This window comes from Asterias rubens, chromosome 4 (genome assembly GCF_902459465.1).
Source record: "Asterias rubens chromosome 4, eAstRub1.3, whole genome shotgun sequence".
In the NCBI taxonomy this organism is placed as follows: domain Eukaryota; kingdom Metazoa; phylum Echinodermata; class Asteroidea; order Forcipulatida; family Asteriidae; genus Asterias; species Asterias rubens.
Window position 1 is genome coordinate 5194772 of NC_047065.1, and position 20641 is coordinate 5215412.

Below are 20641 nucleotides of genomic sequence, written 5' to 3' on the forward strand. Positions count from 1 at the left end.
ACGTAGGCCTATTGATTTCGAGACCTCAGAATCGATATCAAGCATCTGATAGCACACAACTTCGTGTGACAAGGGTGTTTTTTCTTTCATTATTATGTCGCAACTTCGATGGCCAATTGAGCTCATTTTTTTTATTTTATGCATGTATATGTTGAGATGCACCAATTGAGAGGACTGGTCTTTAACAATTACCAATAGTGTCCAGTGTCTTTAAAGAGCTGAGTGCCACAACTGACTTAATGGATATCATTTATTTACATTCACGTTATTTCCTAAACTATTGACTACATGTAAGTAACTTATCTTGTTTAAGCATCCACCTTGTTTTTGTTTAAGTATCCACCATGTTTTTGTATTAATGTATCTGTTTATCTGGTTCCTTTATTTATATTTGTATTCTTGATTGCCCAAGGTTCTGTGAAAGGAATGAAAAGTCCACAGGCATGTCACTCGGATGGGATTCAAACCCACAACCTTTGCCATGCTAGCATATGTCATATGACTAGACAGGAAGCACGGTGGTCTAGCTGTATAAGATATTGGGCCCAATTTCATGGCTCTGCTAACCACCAAAATTATGCGCTTGCGATCACCATTCTTTGCTTACATTGCAAATGCTAAATCTTAGCAGCAAATGACTTGTTACATGGAGTACGCACACGCACAAACAAAAATTCCCCTGCTTACCTGTGACATATGCTTGACGTTAACATGGATTTCGCTGCTTCTATAGCACCGATTCTTTGCCTACAGAAAGCAGAGCCTTTAAATTAGGCCCGACCCAGCATGATAAAGCAAAAGCTATCTCATTTTTCCTCATTTTAATAGTGCTTTAAATTTTTGTATTCAGTATTTATTAATATTTATATTTTATACATATATATATATAAATGTTTGTTCATGTGAAGTTATCATTTTGGTCCACTGTGATGTAAGCTTGTATGTGCTTGCAATAAGAATATAAACCATTCTTGCAGGCATGCAAGTTCTTCTTATTTTTTACTAAAAGTACTTATTTTGTTCATTTTAGAGCAACAATGCCTGTGAAAAGCACTAGTACATAGCTCAATTGATCCTGAAAAAAACCTTTAAAAAGCAATTTGCTAGTTCTACTACCTGCTACAGTAATGACCTATTAAAAGCAAATTTAGACAATGCTGAAAGCAGTAGTCTATAGCTTCTGATGAAACAATTGATAACGTTTTTGGGGGATTTTATTACTCAAAAGTAATAGCTTGTCTATTTGGTTTACATTCCTGACTGGCATCGTCGAACAAAGATATTGACAAAATAGGGCACCACCAATACGGGGCTAGATAGCTTGGTTGGTAGAGCTCCGATACGTTAATCCAAAGGTCGTGGTTCAAATCCCAATCTAGTTAATTCTTTGTTCAACCCTAAAAAATAGTTTACATTCCCTTCGAAATTACAACCTTGTTTACAAAATTATTACTGACCATGCAATATTTTCTAAAAAGCTAAGAAACTTGTCCAAAGGGGTTATGGTTGACTCCACAGTAGCATTGGTTGTAATAACAGGCATCAAAACTACCTACTTGTATTGTATCATGGAAAATAACTTTTAACAAAGTCAACTTAAATAAAAAGTACTGTGAGTTTTAAAGCGCGATGTCTCTGGTCATGTTTCTTTCCTACTCTGTTATAGGCACTCTGCGCCTGGACTTCATAAAAGTCCACGCTTTCTTGGAGTGTAAATTTAAAGTCGATTCTTATCTAAACAACTGTATGATTAGGCCATAGAGCAAGGACTAGGTCCTTGCTCTATGATTAGGCAAGCAAACAAAATGTATGTTTGACAGTCAATAAGTTTGGGACGGTTTGGGTTTTTTTCAAAAGTTGTCATTAAAAATCCAGAAGATTAGTTGGAAAGTGTCAAAAAAAGAAGAAATGATATATGTGTATTGAATATATAGCAGTTTACCAACCCAAATTGACCAATGCAGACATGGGTGGTCAGGTTCAAATCTTACTGGGGGCACTACATGTATGTGGATTGGGTTGTCAGTCCCTACCTGTGTGGGTTTTCGCTGGAATAATTCTCTGGGGTTTTCCTCCCACATCTTAAACTGAGTTAAGTTTTGGGGTTTTGGCTAGTACAGTGATTAGGTTCGCTTTTCTGAGAGTAGTTGGTATCAAACCAGAAGAAATTAAATGAAATTATGACATGTCAGGGTTGTTTAAAAATATTTATATCTCCTATCAGAAACAAATGAAACCAAACGACAATATTAAAATTTTCTCAGTTTTATTTTATTGACATTGACATACGAATAAATCTGCAAAGTTTTCGATGCTCTTATTATTTTATAAAAGATACACATGAAAATCAAATGTCACAACTCTGTGCTGTAAATTAGCAGACTATGAGTCACCTTGTGATCTACAATAACGACAGCGAATTACACCAACAAAAAACCAATGATGGAATGTGCATTTTAACAACCAAGATATATTTTATTTTTAAACAACTGCAGTGTTGTACATTGTAGTCGGGTAAATTTTGGCCAAGCACCAAGTACCACCAAGTAGGGCCTACAAAGGTGGCCCAGAGTTATATATAAAAACTAGAGGGCGCACTACCCTATATACGCTACCCGGTATGCGCGCAGGCGAACATTTTCTAAGTTGACAAAATAGGCAGTGCACAGCGTGTGTTTGTGCGGCCATTTTGGAAGTTGACAAAACAGCTTCGCGTAGCGTTCAATAAACACAAACTCCAACGTGTACTTCATATTCAGAGCGCGTACAGAATGGCGCGCCCTTGTCTCCTTGCGGTCCCGTCGCGTTTGCGCAAGAGGCATCACCAGTGCGCCCTCTAGTTCTTTTAATATAACTCTATGGTATGAGCACTACTCTCCCAAGTACCAATTCCAACAGCAGAGTAGAACTATTTGGCACTCCAAGTACAACTACAAGTACCACCCAGTACAAAGGTAGCCGAGTACAAATGAAGTACTTGAGAACAAGACTAGTGTCCAAGTCCCAAGTAATCTTTGAGTACCATACCCAACAGCAGACTAGAAATATTTGGCACTTAAGTACAAGAAGTACGAGTACCATCTAGTACAAAGGTGGCCAAGTAGTACTTGAATACAATACCGGTACTGGTGCATAAGTCCCAAGCACTCTTTGAGTACAAGTTCCAAAAGCAGAGTTCAAGTACTTGGCTCTCCGAATACGAGTACAGGTACCATCAAGTACAAAGGTGGCGGATAAGTACTCCAGTACGAGTACTGGTGCCTAAGTCCCAAGCACTCTTTGAGTACAAGTTCCAAAACAGTTGTTTTTTCTTCGTTCAACCTCAAGTTCAAGATTCCTCATATTTTTTGCATAAAATTAAAAATTCATATGATTTTTACTAATACCATGCTACAAATATTTTTTTAAGCGACATAAATTATCACTACGGTAACCATTGGCATTATTGGATAATACATTAATTGATTATTTGCAAGTCATTCACAGTAAACATGCATTTTATTTTATTCTATGCCATGCCATGCCCCAAAAATTACAGAACATTGGAAATATCTGTATTCGTTGAAAATCTAGCACTAAATCCCCAACTCCAATCCTCAAACCCCATATCATTTCAAATGTACTCAGTCCATTTTTGTTGTGGTTTATAATATTTGAAAATCTAACACGTGACATCATGGCTTCAAATTGAGCCCTCTTGTGACAAACTGTTGACAGAGTTTGCGCTGACTCAGACCATATGATTCTATTCCTGTTTTCGTTTGTTTGAAACGTAGCTGAGTATCAAGTGTCATTAAGAATAAGAAAATAGTTGTCAGTGATTAATTGTGGGCTCACCCAGCCAGCGCACAAACTTGCAAAATACAGCATTTCAAATACACAATGTACGACGCACTAACAACAAATATAAAACATTTATAAATATACCATTCCAAATCAAACACAGTTGAGGCCAGTGCTCTGTGGCAGTTTTATCAGTTTGAAGCTCCAATGACAAAACTTTTCGGCATCACACTAGATATTCCTATCATAAGACCGGGTAATCAAGTCGCCAAGCTCACTCTGTCTTGTCACTTAAGTTTAAAAAAAACGCAGGAATGCCCTAAACAAAAACAGCACAATCGTTAATATCTTCGAACGGTCCTCATGTGTAAACAACTCGCTCGACAGCAACGTAGAAGTTCTCCTTTGTTTCTAGATCATGGTAGCCTATAGGTCCAACCTCACAGTCGGCACATATAAGATACTTGATGCTCTTGACTGTGTTTGTGAAGCCAACGTTCTCAAATGTGTACATGCCCTCTATCAGCCAGAAGTCCTCTAGTTCCTCACCGTCGTTTGGCTCTTGATTCGCAGTCTTCACTTTCATATGCGGGAGGAAAAACTGGAAAGAAGATTGAGAACAGTTTAATTACTAAAGAAAAACGTTTGTTTTTGGCACATGTTATGATTGCCAAAGCGATGTCCCACCAGCATTAACAGTAATACTTTACAAATACATTACAAGCAGTACCTTCAACTGATTGGGACACCTAGTGTACTAGGCGTGACACACAAGTCAAAGAGTAAAATCTCATTTCTCTTGTCTTGGACAAGAGAAACCACCCTACTGTACTGTAAATAAATGGATAGTTATATATTTTTAATCTAGAAAATTGTTGCTTCAAACAAAAGATTTCTATAGAGGGAAATAAAGTGAACAAATCGCCAAAGATTGAAATAAATAGCATTTTTAATAATTCAGATTTTTTTTCTAACTAAGTTTATCTCATCTGTATGCCACCACCACCAGCACCACTTTTTCATTTGTTATGAAGTAGGCCTAGTATTCAATTTACTCAAATGAGGTGGTGGCAGGATACGGAAACTTTTCCCATTCTTTTATTGCATATTTCCAAATAATTTTATAGTCACTTATTTTTCATATCGCAACTGGTTAAGGTGCTCATAGTGCACAAAAACTAACCTTTTTTTGTGTGGCTTTTGCAAGGCCCGGCCGAAGTACGATGCTTTGACACCTTGCACACGCTAAATTCTTCACGTTCATGTTCTTTTCGTCTATCAGATCTTTGACTTTAGAGCTTGGAGTTGCCGAAGAGTTTTCCTCCGCCGACCCCGTTTTTTCGGCGGGCTTTTCCTCCACTGCTTCTTCTTCTGCCGGTACATCGACAACGGGTTCTCCGCCTTCCGCCATTGTTGGTTATTTCTTTATTGGTCTACTAGTATAGTATGGTGCCTAAACCCCTCCCACCAACACACAGGCTTTCTGCTATCATAACACTAGGGTTGCGTTTTACGGGAAATTGATCGAGGGGCGGGGATTGTAACCAAGATTGGAGGGGGGTTACTTGTGGTAATTCTTCAGACAATGAAAAAGAGAGACAGATCAGGACGATGTTTTTGTATTAACAAAATATTTGTAAACTTACCAAATGATCTATTATACGAGTCCAAAAGCAAGGCTGATTGTTGTAATACTGCCCTGCACCAAAAACCCACCCTCAGCCTTCCTGGGCCCAATGTCATAGAGCTGCTATAAGCACTAAAATTTGCTTAGCATGAAATTTCTTCCTTGATAAAAAAAGGATTACCAACAAAATTTCCATTTGATGGATATTGCCTGTTACTGGTATTTAGCTGTTGTTGGCTTATCCTGCAAACCACATGGAAATTTGGTTGGAAAACCTGTTTTTATGAAGGAAAAAATTTCATGCTTAGCAAATTTTTGTCCTTAGCAGCTCTATGAAATAGGGCCCTGGGCCCATCTATCATAAAGCCTCAAGCACAACAATTTGCTTAGCTCAGAAAAGTTTTGCTTAACATAAACAGGTAACCAGCCAAACAATTACACTAAAAAATTACATTGTTGTGACTGCTGCCCACTCAATTTTTGTTTAGAAAAGAAATTTGTCAAGTAGTATTTTCTACTAAACATCTTTGAGAAATTGAGCCCTGAATACCACACAGTTACCATTGCCATTTCTACCTCCATGCCATTGCTGCGAGTACTCCGGTCGTTTCCTTGCTTAGCCAAGAAATTTGCTAAGCCGAATTTTCTGCTTAACAACTTTATGTTAGGCTAAATATTTTAGGCATACAATAATTTTCAAACATTGTATGACCCCATCACACGTACGTCACTTGTACTGGTATTTTTATAGCACTTTTCATATAGGATAAGCGTCATTGTCAGGTCTTTGAGCAAAGGACTTCCAAAAATAAGTGTTCAGAAAATGTATTAAAAAAATCCAGCTGACATTGGAATTCAACTGTCAACGAGGAACACGTGATCAGAGCGATTACAATCGATCTACTCCATGACAAAGCCAAAAGTTATGCAAATTTCGCTTTCACCGCACCACAGATAGAATTCTTCTGTGTTAATTGTGTACGCCATGCAATCGTCAAATAAAAGCGCACTCTTCAAGTGATTCCATTTCAACACGGGGTGGCCTTTGTATCGTGTATTAATTGTGTATTCTTGTTTTTTGAAAATTCCTTAATACAATTATACAAATTACCACATAGGTCTTCAGTTTGGCTGTAATCTTCTCTTCTTTAAATTTAACACTTCAAACTCTCAGTATAACGTGAAACTAACGTTTGAAGGTATTTGAACACCCCTATTCAAGAAATGGAGTGACCGATTTCAATGTGCATATAAAACCAAAGCACGTGCGAAAAGTTACAATTCCATTTGGCCGCCGCTGCCAAGCTGAGTGGTTTTCCTGAAGCCGTCTGTTTGCTCGAAGATTCGTCCAGTTTTAATAGTGGTTGCTTTTTTTTCACGATTCAATTGCATAGTCTATAAATGAGTAAACGCGACTGACTTCCAATAGGCTGAATTAGAAACGTGTAAGAGCTTGTAATTTCTAGGCTCAAGAGTTCTATTTAACTTCCGAAAAAGGTCCACCGCCGAACTACGAGAATGTTGGTGACTTCGCTATGCTGCTGCCTGGTGGTTCTGGGTTTGGCGACGCCGGGAGCCCGGGCAACGTTTGGTGACAACATGGACCATGGAAGAGACGACCTCTTTGAGAAGATGGGGAAAGCCACGGTCGACGTGTTTGACATCGTAGACGGTAAAATAATTGTTAATTTGTGGGCTAAAATACCACATCCTTACACAAATTTGGGCGTGCTGTGGCCGTGGCACATCACTTACAACAAATTTTGTTCGGCCACGTGGTTCCAGCCACGCCCTACATGCCGTAAAGTTGTACATGCGTTGCACTCGGATACGTATAATGTTAGCAAATGTTGTCACAGAGTTATGAACAAAGTATATTATTAAGTAGCCTAACTGTAAAAGTCTGTGTCAAATGTTACGTGTTGTAAAACAAACATTCCATTGTTCCTGTAAACGACAAATTGTTTTTGTTTTTTTGTTACATGTGTTGTAACAATTTCATCTTTTTTTGAAGGCTTTTTTTTGATAACTTTCCGTATGGCGCCACCACTTTTTCACTCATTTTTACAAAAAGGGATATCTCATTGAGATAAATAAGATACTATATTATTTTGTATCGAATGACAAAGTGGTGGCGACGAAAACTTTCCCCAAATGGATTTATTTAATATGTTTTTTTGCCAAAACATAAACATATTTTTCCTCATTTGGTCCAGTGAGGTATTTTGTTTGTTTTCATATTTCTCCATTTCCTTTGGTACTCGATGGAACGGGAATAATCCAAACAAACGAGCAAACAATTGATAGTTCATAATAAAAAAAAATCCTGTAAGAAAACAATTATTTGAAACAGTTACGCGAATGGCTGAAAATGTCTTTCTTAGTTTGGTCTTTGCTCTTTTTGTTATTCATTTTGTTAAATTTCACTTTTTGTTCATGGTGATGATTCATAATATTCGTAAAAGACCTTTTCAAGGGGAAACAAATCACAATATTTTGATTTAAAATCAAATAATGTACACAGGTCAAGTACAGCTGGATGTAGCATTAGAAGACACCATCGGACAAGATGAAGTCTGGATCCTTGACTTCCAGCCCTTCCAACACAACAATAAATCTAATCGACCAGTCATTCAGGAAAATGGAGGCAGCTTGGTGGCCGAGAATACAGGAACCTGTTCAAATGTCTTTACCACTCTGCCATTTGATGTGAGTTATTGACAATTATTTCCAAATTATGCCACAACTTCTTCACTCTCAAATTTACTGAAAGGAGCATCTCATTTTGAGTAAACTAGAAATGAATTTATTTCATAACCATGAAAAACTGGTGGCAAGATATGGAAGGTTTTCCCAGAGTTTAGACCCTCTGTGTCACATTCTGCAGTGGCCATGCACTGTACACCACCTTTCCTTATTTTATGTAGAATTAAGTGCTAGTTTAACTTATGAAACACTCCAACAAAACCATTTAAAATTTGCAACTTTTCCAAATTTTTCAAAATTCTTCCTGGACAAAATTTATAATATTTTTATATATCAATCACTTATATTATACCAGCCCATACATTTTTAAGCTGGATTACTACACAAGGTTCGGGCCTAGTAAATGTTGAAAACGAGGACTGGGTTTGGTGTTTATATTTTGTTAATACGCTTTACCCTGGTCCTGGTTTTGTACGACAAGACCAACCAATGTTTGATTTACTCTACCGTTTCTTTATACGTAGTTGTATTTTGTCCACCAGGAAAACTTCGCAGAGGTTCAAAAAGCTAAAGATAAAGACAAATCATGTCTGAAGTAAATGAACCTAAAATTTAAGTAAAATTTTTGCCTGTAACTTCTGCATCTTTTCTGTGTTATTTTGTTCTGTGTATAGTCGAGTACAGGTTTCTACAAAGATTCCTACACCCCCAACTATCCAGGAACCAAATCATTGTTCTCTTACTACGAGACAGGGTCTGAAATCATTCAACAAGGCGACATGAGAATACGAGAGGATCACATCACTTTCATGGGTAAATTATTAGGGAACCTAGCTGCGTCATTAGCCCATTGGAGATATGACGAACACCACAGTTTACACATTTTGTTTTAGGTGTATACAGCATGGTCAATTACTGAAACCAAACAGTGCACAATTATATAATGTCCACCTTAGCTCGAAACTTTTCATCCTTGAGTTTTCAGTAAACACATCGACCCACAACTGGTGAAATTGTCATTTAATCTGATGGTTATGTTTGAGAGAAAAATCAAACAAAATTGTACACATGTATTGTATTTTCATACTTTGCATAAATATGACAATTCAAATAAACAAGTTTTCAAAATTATGTTATCTTGACTTTCAAGAACTATTCTACTGGATGATTAACTAGTAATGGTCATACATGATTATTCTTTCTACACTTGAGTGTGATTTCTAAAATGTATTTTTGTTGCCCTGGGAAAAAAACAACTTGTGGGTTAGGCCCCTATTCTTGCTAAAAATGTAATTTTTTTACCAAGACAAGTATCATGCCGGACTAATAACAATAATAATAATATTTATTTGGGCAATCACATTTACATACTATAGTAATAGTATACAACTAATTTATCTTTGTGAGCTGTTGGATTGAAAGTTGTCAATTTTTGTTTGTTTGTTATGGTAGTGCAAATTCTATTAAGGTAATGGTTGACAAATTATATATCTGGATGAACCAAAAACCTTGCTTGTTTTAAACTCAACATTCTTAGTGCATTTTACATTGTAAATAACCAGAATCTCTTTTTTACCAAATTTGAATTTTTTTTAATGCCCATTAATTTGGTGCGTGTATAGTTTTCGTTGCATGATAGTTCTATTATTTCTATGCTGTAAGCCGTGTTTTAATAATGTCCTTTTATATTGTCTGTTCTTAACTTATGGCATCGGGAGATTAACTCGATAGTAATTTAGTTTACTTTTTGTTAAATCCATCAGGAGTGCTACTTTTTTTTCTTCTTCTCTCTCCTATAGTTGTATGTAGGCCTACATGTTTTTGTTTTCTTTCCCGTTCTTATTTTCTGTACTTTTTGATCTGTGAAATTAATATATGAAATGAAATGAAAACCTTCTTGTCTAATTTCCAACGAACTCTCTCAATCTACAGGTTCAATGGATACCCTGTTCAACTGTAAAGACAGCGACGAAGAAACAGTGTGGGAGAAAGAGGTGACTGCTGATGCCATTCAGTTCAATGCGACACTGTACATGACCAATGTACGGCCGCAGGGAAGTGGAACCAATCCGGAACCAGCCTATGTTCAGAGCTTCGCTATACTGTACTGGAGGTTGCTCAGAGTCGCACTTTCACGGTAGAATTTTTGTTTTCCTGCTCTCTTAATGTAAAAAGTGAAAAACAATGTTTTGTCCGCCATACCACTCTTCCAAAGAGCCATATGGCGGACAACTCTTTGTAGAGTGCCATTTGGGTACTTTCAACTCATTTTAGAGTGCAATTTGGGTACTTTCAACTCATTTTAGAGTGCAATTTGGGTACTTTCAACTCATTTTAGAGGGAAGTTTGTTCCAATTTCACTAAAAAGGAGTGATACAATGACTTTTCACTCTGAAAAGGGCGAAACTGACGACTCGAACGAGATTTTCACTCTTTTACATTAAAGGCAGTGGACACTATTGGTAATGGCTCAAAATAATTATCATCATAAAACCTTTCTTGATTACGAGTAATGGGGGGAAAGGTTGATAGTATAAAACATTGTGAGAAATGGCTCCCTCTGAAGTGCAAATAGTTTTCAAGAAAGAAGTAGTTTTCCTGGAATTTGATTTTGATACCTCAGATTTAGAAGTTGAGGTCTCGAAATCAACCATCTATAAACGCACACAACTTAGTGTGACAAGGGTGTTTTTTTTCTTTCATTATTATCTCGCAACTTCGATGACCGATTGAGCTCAAATTTTCACATGTTTGTTATTTTATGTATATGATGAGATACACCAAGTGAGAAGACTGGTCTTTGACAATTACCAATAGTGTCCACTGACTTTAAGAGAGTACCTAAAAAAAATTGTTCTCGTAACCCCCCGTATTTCTGTTTCTAGTCCTATTTTGTACAGCGCTTTGATCTTATTTAAAATGCCTGGTTTTTTTTTAATTGTGAGAAATATGCTCACTAATTTGTTTTACTGGCTCATCAAGGTTTTTTCTTGTTCCACTTTGTTCTGAATATTAACTATGCAGATTTCTAGTTAGTTCTACTGAGCGGTTACAGCCAATCTTTGAGTTCGCTATTGTCGAGGCTGTGTATCTAAATGATGATGAGGAATATGGGTTTGACAGGTAAGTCAGTAAAGTAGTTATCCTTTCTTCCAATATTTTAGATTCAATGAAGGCTTTAAAGGATTTGGGTACTTAATCTGGGGGTTGTTGGTTCATAGTTCCACTCTAGTATTTGTTGTTTGTTCAACCCATCAAATTTGATGTTGGCAGTAACTCTCACCTCTGTGTCAACACCTAAGAATATCTCATCCTAATCCATCTCTGAACCAAAATGTCTTCCCTTACAGGGTTTGGGTCTTTTTTTTTTATAATTTCTTCTCAAAGAGTATTGAAAAATTCTTATATGAAACAATTCCTGTTATTTCCTTTCCCCCTAAAATGGTAGGTCCAGAGCCGAGGTGCAGATTGCCTTCCGCACCGTAACGGACAACACAAACGGCGAGCTGATCTCTGTCTACAAGATCAATACTCTGATGTATGATCCAGCTGATAGTGTTATAAGTGAGATCAGCCACGTCAAGAGAACTCCCAGCAGTGGTGAGTAACTATAAATAATTCTGGGTCAGAAGCGACCCGGATCCGGGTGGTGGTGCCTCACCCGTTTCTGGGTCAATATGACCCGGAATCTGTGGCGGATACGGCCCAAAAATGGGTCAAACTGATGCAGAATCCTGGTCAAAACGTTTCTTCTTTTTTTACTACCAGTTTCCAGGTCAATTTGACCAGTTTCCGGGTCAGCTGACCCAGAAGTGGGTTGTGTTGATTCAGGTCAATATTCTAGGTTTTACTGGTAATTCCATCCGATATAAATCGAATTCCAATTTTAAGGTCGTAGGAAATCAGTGCGATTGTTCTAAAAGTTTCTTGTATGTAAACACTTTGCAACAACTGACTTTTATTTTCTCCTTCAAAGATAGTAGTGCTATACAAAGTTATTTCTTTCAGGGTTTTGCAGATCCGTAAAAAGTATTAAAAAGTCTTAAATTGAAGTATGCAAATTTAAGGCCTTGAAAGCATTAGAAAGTTATTGAGGTCTTAAAGAATAATGTAACAAAAATATAATGAATTTGTCTACATCGGCTCGTAAAGAACCGAATAAGGCTGCATTTAAAAAAAAAAGTGGGTAAAGCTGTTTCTCCCATGCTTTATTCACCTTTTTGTGGCGTTGTGCATAAACCTTTTTGACAAAGCAAAAACATTTATTTTGTGGGGGGGGGGGGGGTTCAAGACCAAAAAAAGTAAGAATTTTACAAAAACATGTTTAGTGTCCTGCCTTTAAAAAAATACAAAATAAAACAAGGAGATTGGGCTCTTCTTCACATTTTAAACGATCAAAAAACTGTTTTGATTTTGTTAAATTTTTCTTAAATAATTTAATTTAAATTTGTTGATTTTGATTCACTTTTTCCCCCAACTACAGGATGCGACAAGCCGCTTGGTGTTGAAGACAGTAACATCATCGGCGATGGTTTAATAACGGCATCTTCCTATTGGTTGGAAGGTAATAGTCTGGAGTACAGCCCCGATAAAGGTAGATTGAACGCCAAGGCTGTCGAGACCATCAGCGCTGGAATGTGGATGGCTGGTTCAACCGTCGACCAATGGATACAGGTAACTTATATTTGGTATAATATACCATTTGTATTATTAATTTATTTATTTTGCTTTTTATATAGCAAAGCACTAGTATATCCATCACTTAATGATGCTCAAGAGACTTTAACATACAGTATTTTCATGCAAGGTATGTGGGACTATGTATGAATTATGATACCTACTCCTTTTTACATTGCAACATGTAAACATTTATAAGGTGATGAGGTACAATATGCTGCCAATCAAACTAGGAACACTGGGACAAACCTCTTCTCTTTTTGATAAGTGCACAGGGTTATTTTACCTGCTGTCTTCTTCATGGTCATTATTATGTTCTTAATGCTTTGCTTCGCCCCCTTTAGTCAATTCGTGCCTTTGTAACTATGAATGTTTTGTTGTGTCTTTTGATTTTTTTTTTGAGACATTGAGGCAGGAATTAGTACTTGTAACTAAAATTACTTGACATTATTATGTTTTGAAAACTTGCGGGAATTTGCACCGGGATAAAGAATATTAATTTTTGGTTTGTTTTGCCCATTAACACCGATGTGGTTTTTTTCACAGAGCTCGGGAAAGTACGGAGTATACAGTGCTAACACACATAAGTGGTTATGGGTAAAACGGTCAAAAATTAATATTTGAATTTATTAATAATATTAATTAAAGCCATTATACACTTTCGGAACAGAAAAAAAAAAAAAAATTCTCAGATTTACAAATAACTTACAGGGTTTACAGAAGGTAATGATAAAAGACTTCTCTTGAAATATTATTCCATGAAATGCTTTCGTTTTTGAGAAAACATTAAAATAATTATCAGTTATCGATATCGAGAATTACGAATTTATTTTAAAGACATGTCATGACACGGCGAAAAGTGCGGAAACAAGGGTGGGTTTTACTGTTATTTTTCTCTCGACTCCGATGACCGATTGAGCCTAGATTTTCAAAGGTTTGTTATTCTATGTAGAAGTTGTGAAACACCAAGTGTGGGCCTTAGACAATAATGTTTAATGAAAGTGTCCAGGGCTTTAAACTATTTCTAAATGAATATTTGTTTGTTTTTCTTCTCACCTATACTTATATTTAGGTCGACCTCCCATCGGATAATCTGTGGGTGTCCGGAGTCATGACCCAAGGGTTTGGAAACGAGAACATCAACATGTGGGTTAGAGAGTTTTATGTCGGCTACCAAGTTGGCGTTGACACTTTTAACCCTGTTCTGAATTATGAAGGAGCTACACATGTAAGTAAACAACAACAACAAATGAATGTGAAATTTTAAGATATGAAAAGAGCAAGTAAAAAAATGATGACTAAACTATACCCAGAATTTCTCAAATTTTGAAATAGCAGAATCTTGATTAATTGGTATGTTTTAGTCACATTGTGACCAGAAGGTCCAAACTGCATGACAACTTACATGATAAAACATCAAAATCTATATAAAAAATAATTATAAATTGTAAAAATAACCAGTTTAATTGTAAAATGAATGGAAATTATACTTATCCGTTTCAAAGGTATACCCGAGAAAGATGTAAAATTAACCGAAAAGAAAACTAGACACCTTGTCTGCCGGGTTAAAGCTAATCTTGGTGGACTAGTTGGTGTGACACCCAGAGTAATATGCCTGTGAGATGTTTTTTTTCACAGAACTTGGGAAAGTACTGAATATACAGTTTGTTTCAAACAATTGTTTCTCTTTCGAAATTCAAAGGCATACCCGAGTATGGATGTCAATATAACGTGTCCTAAGATATCTGCTTCTTTTTACACTTCCATCTTTGTTTATTTCATGGCAAATCAACTAACCTCTGTATTTGCTTTTCTCAAAATGTAATTCTCAGATATTTTGCTATGGACAGACGTCAACAATTTACATTCAGATTGACAGACTTATTAATTTCATTTGAATGCTATTTTTGTTATTTTTGCACCAATGAATTACAGACATTCACCGGGAACTACGACAGTCATACTATTGTGACCAATTACTTAGATGCACCCGTTTCCACGGATGCGATCCGTATATACCCAACGGATTTCGAGAACAACATGGCTCTACGATTTGAGTTGTTAGTATGCGAAGGTGAGTGATCTGAAAAATGTGCCAGGTTACAAGCGTGATAGATCTTTGAAATGGAAAAATAAGTTTTTGTTATCACCGAAACACCTTTAGAGATCATTCATTTACATAAGCAAAGAAATAGCTAATCTTGTTGCTTTTTTATGACCCCGTCATTTCAAGATAGTGTCGGGAAAATGAGTAAAAACGGAAACGCATGAGTTTAGTTTCTATATTGTAGATTCGACATTTACAAAACATTGGGAAACTTTCGGAAAATATCAACTCAGTTCTATACTTTGAGGGTTTTTTTGTGGGGTTATTATTATTTATTTTATTTGTTTAGGGGGAGGTGGGTTCTTTGAAAGGTTTTTTAAAAGTTTACTTTGACATTTCAAAAGTAAACCGTTTCTCTAGGATTGGTAGGCTACAGGTATGAACCCATAAGCAAGCCTTCCAGAAATAATAAAATCCAAGCAATCAGTGATCTACAAACTATTATAATTAATTTTTTTTTTTTTTTTCAGGTCACCCCGAGTGTTTTACCGATGCCAATGGGACGGATTATCGTGGCACAGTGCACCAAACGGTGTCCGGGACGACTTGTCAGAGATGGTCAAGTCAGGAACCACACATGCATTCCTTTAGTTCAGAGAACGACCGAGACAACGGAATCGCCGATCACAACTTCTGCAGAAACCCCGACGGCCAAACCCAACCCTGGTGCTACACCCTCGATCCCCTGTCACCGATGGAGTTTTGCGATGTGGGAGCAGCGGCCAGTTCCTGTGCACCAATAACTGGTAATTAAAGGCAGTGGATACTACTGTAACTAATTGTTAGCATAAAAACATACTTGGTAACGAGCAATGTAGAGCTGTTGACAGTATAAAACATTTAATTTTGTTATATTTTTTATGTTTATGGCCTAATTTAAACCTAAATTAACACACTTCTAGAACTATCTTTCATATAGACCACCCAGACAAAAATTTCAACAAAAACTTATTTTTATTTTTTTATTTGTGATACAAACTAAACTACCAAAACAAACATCCCTGTTTGCAATTCTTAAAAAAACAAGTAAAGATACATTTTGAAGAGCCCCACAAATCAGTTTATTTTTTTTTTCATTTGCAGCAATCTTATAATTATGCACATTGGAATAAATGAGCTCAAAATTCCTGATAAAAAAAGAAAAAGTGATGTGATCGTTTCTTTGTCATTTCACCAACTAGGGACCTCCTAATGTGTTACACTTGCACAGGTTAGTTGTTTGGTGCTCTACTTTCAAAACTTTTGAACTAAAGGTGTATCAACTCTGGGTTTTAAAACATACACTCTTAATTAAACAATTGCCTGCATAGACAAATGACTCATTTTTCTTGATTATTGTTTTCCTTCAGCACCCGACGCAGACCCCGAGCTTTACGTCACCTATTACGCACCGTACTGCAACTTCACTGAGTGGGAGCAATCCTGCACACAGAGCTGGTTATTTGTGGTGGTTCTAGAAGTGGACACTACAGCTGCAGTTAACAGAATGCCAATAGATGCTACAGGTACACCCTCTCCCACCAGGGCCCAATTTTAAAAAGTTGTTAAGCAAAAACACTGCTTAGCAAATTTAGTTGCAAAAAAAAGTGTAAAACTAAAGAGCCATTTCCCAGGGAAATAAACAAATCCTGTGATTTTTGTATCCCCACCGCCACCCCAGCAACCGTTCTCACTATCCCAATTTGGTAACTCCGGGAGTACTGTTTCCAAGTAATATGCAGGGTTGCTCACAGAAAAACATTTTACCCCGGGGTTAACTCCCTCAACCCTAACCCTGAGCAGAGTATTTTCGTAGTGTGAAAAGATTGACCAAAAGTTCCTGTGAATTTCCTGGGAAAAACTATAGTGTGAAAAAGGCTTCAGTCTTTTACAGCAGTTGATAAACTACTTCTATTTGAAAAAAAAATGCAATTGTAATAGACAGTACTTTATTATTGAATATAATTTGTTTTAAGCACTGTGAACTCGGTACTTTCCTGAGTTCTTTGAGAAAAAATCCGGCAGGCAAATCGCCCGGGTGGGATTCGATCCCATACTGCTAGAGCAGATGTCTTACCGCGAGACAGAACTCTGGTGAAAGTTTTTAATGTACAGCGCTTAAAACAAGTCTGTGCAAGGGTAAAGACAATTAGTCTTTTATCCCTGATGCAAAACTGAAATCTACTTTTTTGTTGAACATTTAATTGCTTATCAGGGGAGTTCACATTTGAGTTTGAGACGTACACCTGTCCTAACAATGACCGCTCTGCGTGCACCAAAGTAGATGTCCCTAATGCTATCATATCCCACGAGATCACTCTACAAACAACCGTGGAGATTGTTGACGATGTTAAAGACAGCCCAAGGTAGAGTACAAGCCAGAGTTTATTTTGGAACAAATAAATAATATCATAGATTTTTTTTAAATGTGCATAATTTGTCAGTTTGTAATATCTTTTAACAAATAAAGCAGTAGATTTGCCAAAAGTGCCAATGCCGTGTCTATACCAAATAAAGTTTTAGCACCCAAAACAAAATTGATTTAATTTTTTTTTTTTTTTTTTTTTTTAACACAGGATTTACTTGAAGAAAGTGCATGGGGAAGATCCAACAGTAGATATTCGAGATGGGTACCGACCTGGCGTCTCTCATCTTGAAACGGTGACCGTTGATACCCATTTCTTCCCAGAGTTTCTGAGGAGCAACCTGCAGCTAGAGTTGACCCTGTTCATGGTGTGCATCGGCCGAGAGTTCAGAGATACACCGGATGTGAGTTTTTGACAAGGCGTGGTTCTCAAAACTTTTTAATATAATAATAAGAAATGCTTATATAGCGCAATTCAGTACTGCAAGTACTCTCAATGCGCTTAACAAAACAAATTTATACAAGAGAAAGCCACAATTAGTTGGACTAAGTCGAGTCTGGTGGTATAAAAATACCCCTTTTTACCTGAAGTTTAGGTGTTGTCGACTTAAACCATAACAAATTCTTTATTAAGTACCTTACTCGCAATTTGATTTAGGCCTGCATGCTCTAGCTTGTTTACTGCACAGCTCAGGTTTAAGGATCAAATCACCTTGAAGCTGACTAATTTTCTTTTTGTGAACAAATGCTTTTTCATTTTGTTCTTAAACCTTGACTCGGCAGGGCTGCCTTGGAGCTCCAGTTGAACAGTCCTACACAGCTTACGTCTCCCCCGAGTTTCTGTACCGTTTGAGCACCGACAATAGCCTACTCACTCCCGACAGCATTGCCACATCCTCACAGGTGAGTATTTGGACTAGAAGGGAAGGCATACCTTAGGACATTACTCCAAACTAATGATCATAAAATCTGACTTGGAAAGAAACACTGCAGCTGTTGTTCGTAAAAGAACATTTTGAAAAACAATCCACTTTTAAGGATTGTGGTTTTAGAGAAAGGGATTCAACAAATGTTCAATCAGAGGAATGCTTCATGCAGAAACATTTCTCAGATTGTGTATTCTGCGTGGACATTAGTGCTCCAAATGTTCGGTGATTTCTAAAAATTTCCACTGACTAGTTTTATTTGGTTTCTATAAATTTTCACAGACTAGTTTTATTTGGTTATCTATTGGTTATCTATAGATAACCAAATAAAACTAGTCTGTGAAAATTTATAGAAATCATATATTCATACAGGATTAAAAATATTGAACAGCCCCGAAAACCAAAGGTATGCCTATGCTTTGCTTTTTTAAAGGGTCATTCTACAGGTATTGGCAGCAGAAATACGAGATACAGACATTTCAAACTAATGTGGTTATGTAAAAATACATAATTTTGGTATGCACCAACATTTAAATCTGAGACTCGGATTGTGTATGCTACTAGGATTTTTCTTTCATGGATGTTTTTCACTCTGGATGTTTAGAAATATCTCAAAAATGCAACCACCTTTTGAAAATTAAATTTTCACATGTTACTTTTATTGTTTACATCTACATTTTTACAGGATTATAACACTCAAACGGTTCAAAAATCCACAGATATACTTTGCCTTCAACACTCAAATTTTGTATCTGTCCTTCTTCACAGTCCCTCGAGGCACACGACTACATCCACAGCGAAGAAATCCATCGCTCGCTCTTCGTCAACAAGGCTCTCTCCGCCATGTCCAGGGAGTACACCATAACGAACGTCTTCAGGCTGGTAGAGCGGACCGACCGAACAAAGAGGGACATCCAACGACGCGATGTCAAGGAGAAGATTAATGACCCCATCGCCGTGCATCAGGCCATTTATTTCAAGGGATGCCCGCCGAACTCCACTCACGTTGCCAAGGTCTACGCCTGCGTCTGCGACAACAAGGGAGAGATGTATTCCGAGACTAATTTCAAGTGCGAGAGATCTACCAAAGGGATCGTGTACGAGGTATGAAGATTCGTTTATTTCCCAACATTTATTAATTTGATTCAATTGGAGTACATTATTATATCGATTGGAGTACATTATTATATCGATTGGAGTATCTTTGTTTACAGGGATGACACATTTCAAACTTTTATCTGAATTCAGAGTCGGCCTGGTGATGAAAATCAGCTGTTATTTTTTCACACATAGAAAAAGTCCTATTTTTTCTTTGATTTACTTCTCTAGTGTCGAGGACGCTGTTCCTTATAAAAGCTTTGTGAAGTCTAAAATCATAGGCGTCACAAAGGGCGAAAATATCATCATCATCTGTTGGATCCTAGTTTAAGAATTTCTTCTTGACAATGACTCTTACCCATGTAGTTAATATGCACCCCTTTATCTTTTTGCTGTCAAATAAAAACACAATTTACTCGAGTGCTCTTCCAGAGGTTATGGGTTCAAATTCCACTTTAGCCATTTGTTTTCGCCAAATAATTTGAAATTAACCCAGTCGGTTTCCATTGTGGTTCGATATTTGATATCCTTTATCTATTTTGACAGGAGGGTGTACCCTCGGATGATGCCGAGAATCCTCAAGATGGCGGAGATTCCAAGGAGGAAGAAGAAAAGGAAGGGAGTGGTTCTACGGCCGTTTCATCCACTACTAGTCTGTTTGTTGGTCTCACCATACTTCTAGCTTTAGCTTTGTAAATGGCTCTCCTCCATTCAAACAAACAAATCAGACAGAAACAACTAAAATCCCACCTTAGGTCCCACAGTCTGCGTGTTGGTCTCTCCATCCTTCTAGCTTTGACATTGTGCATCGCTCTCAATCCGTTGAACCAAATAGATTAGACGAAAATAACTGAAATTCTACCTAAAGTAAATTTGCAATTTCCACAAAAGATAATAGGATGTTTACCGGAGCAGTTCCAATATAAAATATCTTGTTCATATCCATTGATTTAAAGCTTGTTCCACATTACCGACTAATGTGTGTTTATGTCACAGCTTTCAAGTTGTTGATTTTAAACTTCTGTTGATCGAGAGTATTAATTGGTTGCAATTTGTAGCTCATTATTAGGATTATTACCAACTGCTTGCCATACTACAGGATTTTCAAACAAATTTTAAATCACATTTTGGTGAGAACTTAAAGGAATATGTGTCTTGGATCGGCCGAGTTGGTCTATAAAAATGCATTTGTAACCGTTTCTTATAAAATGCATATGGTTAGAAAGTTGTTTTAAAAGTAGAATCCACACAAGTTTTGCCTCGAATTTGCGTGGTTTTCCTTTTACTTTGCGAAATAACACGTTCGGCCATTTATAGGAGTCGTGTTAGTCGATGAGATAAAAGGAAAACCACGCAATTTTGCGGCATATTTG

At 37.0% G+C, this 20641-nt stretch overlaps 2 protein-coding genes across 2 annotated transcripts; one reads left to right on the forward strand and one right to left on the reverse strand.

The window, feature by feature from the left end:
* Positions 1 to 2789: 2789 nt before the first annotated feature.
* On the reverse strand, positions 2790 to 5226 carry LOC117289737 (guanine nucleotide exchange factor MSS4-like). Its single transcript, XM_033770998.1, has 2 exons — positions 4967 to 5226; positions 2790 to 4384 (listed from the first exon to the last, which is right to left on the reverse strand). Exons 1-2 carry the CDS (start codon positions 5192 to 5194, stop codon positions 4145 to 4147), a joined length of 468 nt encoding a protein of 155 aa, XP_033626889.1. The 5' UTR covers positions 5195 to 5226; the 3' UTR covers positions 2790 to 4144.
* Positions 5227 to 6689: 1463 nt separating this feature from the next.
* On the forward strand, positions 6690 to 20104 carry LOC117289767. The gene is made up of 16 exons (XM_033771032.1): positions 6690 to 7082; positions 7935 to 8119; positions 8791 to 8929; positions 10049 to 10253; positions 11141 to 11239; positions 11565 to 11716; positions 12600 to 12790; positions 13866 to 14021; positions 14729 to 14867; positions 15371 to 15646; positions 16250 to 16405; positions 17095 to 17245; positions 17456 to 17648; positions 18028 to 18147; positions 18939 to 19274; positions 19815 to 20104. The coding sequence occupies exons 1-16, from the start codon at positions 6929 to 6931 to the stop codon at positions 19962 to 19964; spliced, it is 2802 nt and encodes a 933-aa protein (XP_033626923.1). The 5' UTR covers positions 6690 to 6928; the 3' UTR covers positions 19965 to 20104.
* Positions 20105 to 20641: the final 537 nt, after the last annotated feature.

What these genes read in the sequence shown, in the direction of transcription:
- LOC117289737 (XM_033770998.1), bottom strand. Translation starts at nt 5,194, where the DNA reads ATGGCGGAAGGCGGAGAACCCGTTGTCGATGTACCGGCAGAAGAAGAA. An exon ending in CAAAAGCCACACAAAAAAAG is followed by an intron (nt 4,385 to 4,966) that starts GTTAGTTTTTGT and finishes TCTTCTTTCCAG; the next exon opens with TTTTTCCTCCCGCATATGAA.
- LOC117289767 (XM_033771032.1), top strand. Translation starts at nt 6,929, where the DNA reads ATGTTGGTGACTTCGCTATGCTGCTGCCTGGTGGTTCTGGGTTTGGCG. An exon ending in CCGTCGACCAATGGATACAG is followed by an intron (nt 12,791 to 13,865) that starts GTAACTTATATT and finishes ACTTATATTTAG; the next exon opens with GTCGACCTCCCATCGGATAA. An exon ending in GATGTTAAAGACAGCCCAAG is followed by an intron (nt 17,246 to 17,455) that starts GTAGAGTACAAG and finishes TTTTTAACACAG; the next exon opens with GATTTACTTGAAGAAAGTGC.